Source organism: Gigantopelta aegis, chromosome 8 (assembly GCF_016097555.1).
Source record: "Gigantopelta aegis isolate Gae_Host chromosome 8, Gae_host_genome, whole genome shotgun sequence".
Classification (NCBI taxonomy): domain Eukaryota; kingdom Metazoa; phylum Mollusca; class Gastropoda; order Neomphalida; family Peltospiridae; genus Gigantopelta; species Gigantopelta aegis.
In genome coordinates, this window is record NC_054706.1 from 72,847,211 (window position 1) to 72,858,264 (window position 11,054).

Here is an 11,054-nt window from a genome sequence, read left to right on the forward strand (position 1 = left end):
TGTGCTTTTAAAATTCAAGCACACTGCCCTGGGCACTCATTTCAGGTATTTGGGCTGTGTGTCCAGGACAGTGTGTTAGTGGTTACTTGTTAATAATGAGTGAATGAGAAGACGGCGTAGTGGTGGCCTTACACCTTCCTACTGAGCTATTATATTGCATTCAGTATTGCGTTCATATGTGAAATGATCTTTATTTTCTGAAAAAAATCTAACATACTTCAACAACCTCATCAAATTTACTTCCATATGACATATTTACAGCAGAATACAAAGTCAAACATCATTTTCTTCATGCTAATGGGACCAAATCAACAATCTTGAGATATCGGTTGTTTAACTTGTTGGTGAAAATTATGCCATGAGTCAGATTCTCATACAGGGCTTCTAGATTATGGTAGCCCCACTCCCATGGCTAGTGAGTGATATTCAATGTTGGGCTAGTAAATAAATACTATTGCCATGCCCGACGGCTAGTGGAAAAAAAAGTGGTTAAATGCTGCATTTAAGTCTATTTGGTAAATAGGAATATTCTGCCCCAACCCCAACCCCCCAATCTTAGTGTTTTTAATCTCTATCTCCTTTAGGTATCATATCCAATTATTACTATTAGTAAAATTGTATTAAGTAAAGTAGGGCTAGTGAATTTTTAATCATGGCTAGTAAACTTTTAAAATCACTGATCCCATGGCTAGTTGATTTTGTAAAAATTCTAGAAGCGCTGCTTCATAGATCTTGTGTTCTAAAGATTACAGATTATTTCTGTGGTATTTCATTCAGTCAGGTTTTGTTTAATTTTCAGGTTATTTATTGGGCATGGGTCCTAAATGTCCTCGTGTTGTCCAAGTTTACAGTGAACGGATAGAGCAGTTGGAGTTTCCTCTGCCTGATAACCCCATCCCTCCCAAGAAAGCTGAACCTACAGACATCTTGTCGGACCCGTCCCTTAAGAAGATTGCCCTGCACCACCTGATTCGACAGCCTAGTAACATTCACCATCAGACGATAGTTGAATACGACATGCTGTTTAGTCTGTACCCAGACGATATCACTCGGGATCAGGTTGCAGATTATTTGAGAATTCTCACACTAGCGTCGAAGATTGAATTACAGAAAGCAGAGATCGTTCTGTGTACGTGTTCTGCTAGTGCCAGTCCAAAGATGAGTTTCAGCACCAATGTAATGCAGGTGAGTGAGACATGTAAATTTGTCTTTGTGCTCCTGTCCATGATTTCAGGTTCAACTGTTCTCATCAACATCATGGGGTGGGACGTAACCCAGTGGTAACGTGCTCGATTGATGGTTCAACTGTGTTCTCATCAACACTATGGGGTGGGACGTAACCCAGCGGTAAAGTGGTCGATTGATGGTTCAACTGTGTTCTCATCAACATTATGGGGTGGGACGTAACCCAGCGGTAAAGTGGTCGATTGATGGTTCAACTGTGTTCTCATCAACATCATGGGGTGGGACGTAACCCAGCGGTAAAGTGCTCGATTGATGGTTCAACTGTGTTCTCATCAACATCATAGGGTGGGACGTAACCCAGTGGTAAAGTGGTCGATTGATGGTTCAACTGTGTTCTCATCAACATTATGGGGTGGGACGTAACCCAGCGGTTAAGTGGTCGATCGATGGTTCAACTGTTCTCATCAACATTATGGGTGGGACATAACCCAGCGGTAAAGTGGTCGATTGATGGTTCAACTGTGTTCTCATCAACATCATGGGGTGGGACGTAACCCAGCGGTAAAGTGCTCGATTGATGGTTCAACTGTGTTCTCATCAACATCATAGGGTGGGACGTAACCCAGTGGTAAAGTGGTCGATTGATGGTTCAACTGTGTTCTCATCAACATTATGGGGTGGGACGTAACCCAGCGGTAAAGTGGTCGATTGATGGTTCAACTGTTTCTCATCAACATTATGGGTGGGACATAACCCAGCGGTAAAGTGGTCGATTGATGGTTCAACTGTGTTCTCATCAACATCATGGGGTGGGACGTATGGGGGTAAAGTGCTCGATTGATGGTTCAACTGTGTTCTCATCAACATTATGGGGTGGGACGTAACCCAGTGGTAAAGTGCTCGATTGATGGTTCAACTGTGTTATCAACAACATCATGGGGTGGGACGTAACCCAGTGGTAAAGTGCTCGATTGATGGTTCAACTGTGTTCTCATCAACACTATGGGGTGGGACGTAACCCAGCAGTAAAGTGCTCGATTGATGGTTCAACTGTGTTCTCATCAACATCATGGGGTGGGACGTAACCCAGCGGTAAAGTGCTCGATTGATGGTTCAACTGTGTTCTCATCAACATCATAGGGTGGGACGTAACCCAGTGGTAAAGTGGTCGATTGATGGTTCAACTGTGTTCTCATCAACATTATGGGTGGGACGTAACCCAGCAGTAAAGTGCTCGAATTGATGGTTCAACTGTGTTATCAACAACATTATGGGGTGGGACGTAACCCAGCGGTAAAGTGCTCGATTGATGGTTCAACTGTGTTATCAACAACATCATGGGGTGGGACGTAACCCAGCGGTAAAGTGCTCGATTGATGGTTCAACTGTGTTATCAACAACATCATGGGGTGGGACGTAACCCAGCGGTAAAGTGCTCGATTGATGGTTCAACTGTGTTATCAACAACATCATGGGGTGGGACGTAACCCAGCGGTAAAGTGGTCGATTGACGGTTCAACTGTGTTCTCAGCAACATCATGGGGTGGGAGGTAACCCAGCGGTAAAGTGGTCGATTGATGGTTCAACTGTGTTCTCAGCAACATCATGGGGTGGAACGTAACCCAGCGGTAAAGTGGTCGATTGATGGTTCAACTGTGTTATCAACAACATCATGGGGTGGGACGTAACCCAGCGGTAAAGTGCTCGATTGATGTGTGGTTGGTCTGGGATCGATCAGTTGGCCTATTTCTCGTTCCAGCCAGTGCATCACAACTGATATGTGCTATCCTGTTTGTAGGATGGTGCATATAAAAGATCCTTTGCTACTAATGGAAAAATGTATCTGGTTTCCTTTCTAGGACTACGTCAAATTACCAAATGTTTGACATCCAATAGACGATGATTAATAAATCAGTTTGCTCTAGTAGTGTTGTTAAAACCACCACCCCCCCTCCAAAAAAAAAACCCAACCTCATCAACATTAAGAGTGGTAGCTGATATTGGAATATGAGCACAGTACTAACCACACATTTCTTGAAACCACCTTAATTAGAGGGGATGATGTTCCGTTTCAGATTTTGCCACATTCCATTTCAAATTTAAGCAAATTCCATTTTTTTTTTTTTTTTTTTGTGTTCAATTAGTGTCATGTTTTATTATGTTTTTATAAACTATATCCATTTATGTGTTATTATTCCAGCTCTGAGCTGGTTTGCTATTGCTATTTTTTTTAAATACCTGTAAACATTTTTGTTGAAACAAACTTTAAAAAAAAGAAGTTAAGTAATGTTCACTTGCCACTGATAAAGACAAAAAAGTGATGTACCATATTTTCTGGCCTATACACCACTTGGTTTTAGACAAAATTCCGACCTTCGTCCGTACATAAACCACACCTTTAAATAAGCCGCAGTTAAAACAAAGCCACAAACTTAATTACGGTTAATTATTGTTTGTATTTAACAATAATAAAGAGATCCATTCTCCCTTAAATTCAAACAATAAATAATTGTTGATTGTGTACTTGCTTTCAGTTTCATTTTATCTGATGGATTATGAGTAAGTTTCGTAAACAAAACACCATTGACAAACCCTGTAATTTTCAAAAAAAAAATATGAACAAGAACTTGGTAATGCATTGTTCGTAAGCTTACATTAGTTGCCAAAAATAAATAAATAAATAAATATATAAATACATTTTATTTTTTCCAGTATGATTACAAAGCGTGAACCAAAAAAAAAAAAAAAAAGCACAAGAATTAGGCCTACTAGTACTCACTCGATTACACATGTATGTTTTTATGTTACCTAACTAGTGTGTCGTGTGCACAAATTACATATTCAAACGAGGTCAGGTCAAGCTGGATATAGGCCAGTGGTAGTGAACCGAAACTAAACACTGTCCTGTCGATCATTTTCAGTTTCGACATAGTTTTATAACTTTAAACAACAGCCTTTAAATAAATATATTTGCTGAGAATTATATATTCAGAGCCGATTTAAGGATCTGCGGTGCCTATAGCACAAATATCAGCGGGGCCCAATTCTCAAGATATATATTTTGCAAACCCCTCGGGGAGAGAAGGAAAATGACCTGGGGGAAATGTACACATCACAGCAGGACCACCTGAATCGCGGGACCGTAGCACGTGCTACATGTGCTACTAGAATAAACCGGAAAAAACTAAAATGAAATACTATTTTTGTCTTCAGTTTGGAAAAGAATTGGTTCAGAAAGAAATAACTTGTGGTAAATTCCATAGCATGAAAAAAGGTGTTCCCCATGGGACAGACTATAAATGTGAACTGCTTCCGTGAATATGCCTGAAGTTTTACGAAATTATGTTTTCCAACGAAAGCATCGTGTAAATCGGTTATGCTTATGAATCGTAATAAGTATTATTACAAAATATTGAAATTGAACGTACTAGAAATCTTATTATATAATCAACATTCTAAAATTGTATTAGTACATGTTTATTTTTATATTTCAAGTTAACACTGTGTAAAAGTGACACGGGTAAACAGTCACATGCTTTGTTGCAAGCTTACGACAATTAAGCGTAACTTCCGAGAATGAACGGTTCTGAAAGTGTTTAGGCATACGAAAGTTGGCATACAAAAACACTATGCGTATATTATCAATATTGAATCTTAAAATTACCAAAAAGATTTATAATGGTGCTTGAACCAGAAATACAACTTTTGAAGGTTATTTTTTAAAAATCAATAATTCCGTTTCAGTTGCTTAATTGCGCGATTCTGTCTGTTTTTCCGTGATCGCGGAAAATCATCCCCTCTACTTAATAACTTTCAAAATTTGTTAGCTTATAGGCAAACCTGGAAAATCTAATCTGCATAAATAGTAATTTTTCTGTCTACATGTGTATATGATCAGCTGGGACTGCACATTAAAAGAGTCGCCAAGAATGATGCTCTCTGGGTAAAAGATGGTTGCCATTCGGGAATTGGTCATGACAAAATGTTCTGTTTAAACTTAATATATATTCCATTGGGCTCTTAATTCTGATGTCTTGACAACCGACATTTAGTATTTGAGGTGGTAGGGAAATATGTGTTGAAAATATCATATTAATCTGTGGTGTGGAAAGTATTTTTGTTTTTATTGTTTCAGATTATAATGGATGAGTGTGGGATTATTACGGAGCTGGAAAGCATGATTCCTATAGTTCTGTTCTGTGGTTTGGAAAGTATTTTAGTTTTTATTGTTTCAGATTATAATAGATGAGTGTGGGATGTGTATGGAGCCAGAAAGCACGATTCCTATAGTTCTGTTCTGTTTTGTGGAAAGTATTTTTGTTTTTATTGTTTCAGATTATAATAGATGAGTGTGGGATGTGTATGGAGCCGGAAAGCATGATTCCTATAGTTCTGTTCCGTGGTGTGGAGCAGATTGTTCTTTTTGGTGACCACAAACAGCTGCGGCCTATTGTAACAAACCAAACTGCTAAGGATCTTGGTTTGGACAAATCCCTTTGCGAGCGGTACTCAGAGAAGGCCATAATGTTATCCACACAGTATCGTATGGTGAGTGTTTGGAGAAGCCCATAATGTTAACCACACACTATCGTATTGTGAGTGTTTGGAGAAGGCCATAATGTTAACCACGTATGGTGAGTGTTTGGAGGCCATAATGTTAACCACACAGTATCGTATGGTGAGTGTTTGGAGAAGGCCATAATGTTAACCACACAGTATCGTATGGCGAGTGTTTGGAGAAGGCCATAATGTTAACCACACAGTATCGTATGGTGAGTGTTTGATGCCATTGACCAGGTCGTAAACTACTGCTGAGAATTATTTGTGTCTCACTGTGAACTAGATCAATGAAACAAGTTTCATATTTGCAACTGTGTGTGTTCATCTCATTGTATGTTAAGAAATTTTTAATATTTTATTTATTACATTAGCATGTATAATTGATAGCCATTCATGAACAGCTTTTTTTCCATGACTGGTACAACAAAAGCTGTCTTTGTATATTAAAAAATAGCTTTTTCAGTAGAAATAACTTATGTGGTGGCAGTGTATTTTCTTACTATTTCGACAAAATGTTAGACACCACATAGCCATAGTTAAAATGTGCTGACGTACTTGGTAATAACATAATTTGAAAAAGACTCATGTATCTTCTAATGTGTTTTCACTATTAATTTTGCAGAATGAAGGTATAGCCGAGTTTCCTTCGTACTATTGCTATGATGGCAAGTTGCAGTGTGGAACCCAAGCCCAGCATAACCCTGCTCCTCTTAAGTTTTGGCCAAATGGAAACAACAAACCTGTCACATTCTGCCACGTTGTCGGTAAAGAAGAACCTCTCACAGTCGCCACGGCTGAGGGAAATGTCCAGTCTAAGAGTAACGAGATGGAAGTGCATTATGCTGTAAGTCTAATTTTAGTTTTTAAATGTGATATGAATAATGAAGATTTGTTATCAATGAAGAGTTTTTGTCCGTTTACAACATTTTGAGAAAAAAACATGGTTTTGTTGTGACTTGATGTAGCGTATATCACAGGAAGCTGAGTTTTAAAATCCTGTCCAATAGACATAAGATTGTGTTTTGACATAAAACGTTGTTGTATTACTGAGTTTGTACTAACATCTCATACTTATTGTTGTGGGGTGTGCATGTAGTTCACTGGTAGTCTGTGTCAGTCAAGGTGAGTCATGTCTAATTTATATTATTGTTGTGGGGTGTGCATGTAGTTACTGGTAGTCTGTGTCAGTCAAGGTGAGTCATGTCTAATTTATATTATTGTTGTGGGGTGTGCATGTAGTTCACTGGTAGTCTGTGTCAGTCAAGGTGAGTCATGTCTAATTTATATTATTGTTGTGGGGTGTGCATGTAGTTCACTGGTAGTCTGTGTCAGTCAAGGTGAGTCATGTCTAATTTATATTATTGTTGTGGGGTGTGCATGTAGTTCACTGGTAGTCTGTGTCAGTCAAGGTGAGTCATGTCTAATTTATATTATTGTTGTGGGGTGTGCATGTAGTTCACTGGTAGTCTGTGTCAGTCAAGGTGAGTCATGTCTAATTTATATTATTGTTGTGGGGTGTGCATGTAGTTCACTGGTAGTCTGTGTCAGTCAAGGTGAGTCATGTCTAATTTATATTATTGTTGTGGGGTGTGCATGTAGTTCACTGGTAGTCTGTGTCAGTCAAGGTGAGTCATGTCTAATTTATATTATTGTTGTGGGGTGTGCATGTAGTTCACTGGTAGTCTGACAGGTGAGTCATGTCTAATTTATATTATTGTTGTGGGGTGTGCATGTAGTTCACTGGTAGTCTGACAGGTGAGTCATGTCTAATTTATATTATTGTTGTGGGGTGTGCATGTAGTTCACTGGTAGTCTGTGTCAGTCAAGGTGAGTCATGTCTAATTTATATTATTGTTGTGGGGTGTGCATGTAGTTCACTGGTAGTCTGGTAGTCTGTTTATATTAGTCAAGGTGAGTCATGTCTAATTTATATTATTGTTGTGGGGTGTGCATGTAGTTCACTGGTAGTCTGACAGGTGAGTCATGTCTAATTTATATTATTGTTGTGGGGTGTGCATGTAGTTCACTGGTAGTCTGTGTCAGTGGGGTCATGTCAATGTAGTGTCATGTAGTTCACTGGTAGTCTGTGTCAGTCAAGGTGAGTCATGTCTAATTTATATTATTGTTGTGGGGTGTGCATGTAGTTCACTGGTAGTCTGTGTCAGTCAAGGTGAGTCATGTCTAATTTATATTATTGTTGTGGGGTGTGCATGTAGTTCACTGGTAGTCTGTGTCAGTCAAGGTGAGTCATGTCTAATTTATATTATTGTTGTGGGGTGTGCATGTAGTTCACTGGTAGTCTGTGTCAGTCAAGGTGAGTCATGTCTAATTTATATTATTGTTGTGGGGTGTGCATGTAGTTCACTGGTAGTCTGTGGTCAGTCAAGGTGAGTCATGTCTAATTTATATTATTGTTGTGGGGTGTGCATGTAGTTCACTGGTAGTTCACTGGTAGTCTGTGTCAGTCAGGTGAGTCATGTCTAATTTATATTATTGTTGTGGGGTGTGCATGTAGTTCACTGGTAGTCTGTGTCAGTCAAGGTGTGTGTCTAATCATATTATTGTGAGTCACTGGTGTCTAATTTCTAATTTATTATTGTTGTGGGGTGTGCATGTAGTTCACTGGTAGTCTGTGTCAGTCAAGGTGAGTCATGTCTAATTTATATTATTGTTGTGGGGTGTGCATGTAGTTCACTGGTAGTCTGTGTCAGTCAAGGTGAGTCATGTCTAATTTATATTATTGTTGTGGGGTGTGCATGTAGTTCACTGGTAGTCTGTGTCAGTCAAGGTGAGTCATGTCTAATTTATATTATTGTTGTGGGGTGTGCATGTAGTTCACTGGTAGTCTGTGTCAGTCAAGGTGAGTCATGTCTAATTTATATTATTGTTGTGGGGTGTGCATGTAGTTCACTGGTAGGCTATACCAGTCAAGGTGAGTCGGTGTCTAATTTATATTATTGTTGTGGGGTGTGCATGTAGTTCACTGGTAGTCTGTGTCAGTCAAGGTGAGTCATGTCTAATTTATATTATTGTTCTGGGGTGTGCATGTAGTTCACTGGTAGTCTGAACAGGTGAGTCATGTCTAATTTATATTATTGTTGTGGGGTGTGCATGTAGTTCACTGGTAGTCTGTGTCAGTCAAGGTGAGTCATGTCTAATTTATATTATTGTTGTGGGGTGTGCATGTAGTTCACTGGTATCTGTCAGTCATTGAGTCATCTAATTTATATTATTTGTGGTAGTCTGTGTCAGTCAAGGTGAGTCATGTCTAATTTATATTATTGTTGTGGGGTGTGTAGTTCATGTAGTTCACTGGTAGTTCACTGGTAGTCTGTGTCAGTCAAGGTGAGTCATGTCTAATTTATATTATTGTTGTGGGGTGTGCATGTAGTTCACTGGTAGTCTGTGTCAGTCAAGGTGAGTCATGTCTAATTTATATTATTGTTGTGGGGTGTGCATGTAGTTCACTGGTAGTCTGTGTCAGTCAGTCATTGCAAAAATTGATCTGCAATAGCCTTTCTGTTATTGTTTACTGTACGGTATATATATTTTAATATTTTTATGTAAACAAAAGTATCGCAAGATGATTTGAGTTTCAAGGGCTGATTTGTGGGTAACTGAATTGGGGACTGTAGTCTGTTGTACCTGAATTAAGAGTGGGTCATGGCATGCAACCATCCTTACATTACCTGTTCCGGTTCATATCATCCCAGCCGAATTTTGAGGAAGTGAATGGGACTAAGTAATATTATCTACTGTTCTTATTGTTGTACTTGGTAGCCAAATAGTATACTAGGCTATTAATATTATCTAATGTTCTTATTGTGTCTGTTTTAGTGTAGTGAACAGTCACTATTAATATTAGCTTTTTACAAAGAGTTGTATTTGTTCAAGTACTAATGGCATATTCAAAATATCTTTTTGTGTGTTCTAATGACTGTTTACATATGATGAGGACTATTTAAAATATTATCTACTGTTGACATTGTTCAATAGTACCAAAATCTTAGTAATAATGGGACTATGTAATATTATTCTACTGTTTAATAAACAAATTAAGATCAAATATCACCTGAAAAGTGAAATGACAGCTTAACATTCCATTTATTGTTCAGGTGATATTTGTATTTTAATTTGGAATGGGACTTTAATATTATCTAAACATTCTTATTTTTCTGCATACTTATTGGGTTGGTGAATGGGAAATGTGCTGCTATCTACTGTAGAATAGTGTTCTGTATATGTCAAAGAAGTTAATGGGACTATGTAAAATTATCTAACATTTTCCTTAATGTTGGCTATTTCCAGGAAGTGAATGGGACTATGTACTATTATCTACCACTGAAAAATGTGTATTTTCAGGAAGTGAATGGGACTATGTAATTTTATCTACTGTCCTCATCCTCCTGTATTTTCAGGAAGTTTTTTGGACTATGTAATATTATCTACTGGTTTAAACAAAAGAAGTATTTTAAGAGAAGTGAATTGGAAACTATTGTAGGTAAAAAAAATGCAACTATTATTGTTAATGTATTTTCAGGAAGTGAATCATCACTATTAAAATATTAAACTGTACTCAACATTCCTTATTTTTGGACTGTAGGCATTCCTGTTCTTATTGTTCTGTGAAGTCTAATGGGACTATGGTATTATCTACTGTTCTTATTGTTCTGTATTTTCAGGAAATGAATGGGACTATGTAATATAACTTCTACTGTTCTTCATTGTTCTGTATTTTCAGGAAGTGAATGGGACTATGTAATATTATCTACTGTTCTTATTGTTCTGTATGGAAGTGAATGGGACTATGTAATATTATCTACTGTCCTTATTGTTCTGTATTCTCAGGAAGTGAATGGGACTATGTAATATTATCTACTGTTCTTATTGTTCTGTATTTTCAGGAAGTGAATGGGACTATGTAATATTATCTACTGTTCTTATTGTTCTGTATTTTCAGGAAGTGAATGGGACTATGTAATATTATCTACTGTTCTTATTGTTCTGTATTTTCAGGAAGTGAATGGGACTATGTAATATTATCTACTGTTCTTATTGTTCTGTATTTTCAGGAAGTGAATGGGACTATGTAATATTATCTACTGTTCTTATTGTTCTGTATTTTCAGGAAGTGAATGGGACTATGTAATATTATCTACTGTTCTTATTGTTCTGTATTTTCAGGAAGTGAATGGGACTATGTAATATTATCTACTGTTCTTATTGTTCTGTATTTTCAGGAAGTGAATGGGACTATGTAATATTATCTACTGTTCTTATTGTTCTGTATTTTCAGGAAGTGAATGGGA

The 11,054-nt window shown here is 37.8% G+C and overlaps 1 protein-coding gene across 1 annotated transcript in view; it reads left to right on the plus strand.

The window, feature by feature from the left end:
• Positions 1–6,676, plus strand: part of LOC121379815 (helicase with zinc finger domain 2-like) — a 76,618-nt gene extending 69,942 nt beyond the window's left edge. The window contains exons 26-28 of the mRNA XM_041508467.1: positions 800–1,185; positions 5,521–5,733; positions 6,368–6,676. Of these exons, the coding sequence (XP_041364401.1) occupies positions 800–1,185; positions 5,521–5,733; positions 6,368–6,676 (908 nt within the window). The remainder of the gene's footprint in view (positions 1–799; positions 1,186–5,520; positions 5,734–6,367) is intronic.
• The last annotated feature ends 4,378 nt before the right edge of the window (positions 6,677–11,054 follow it).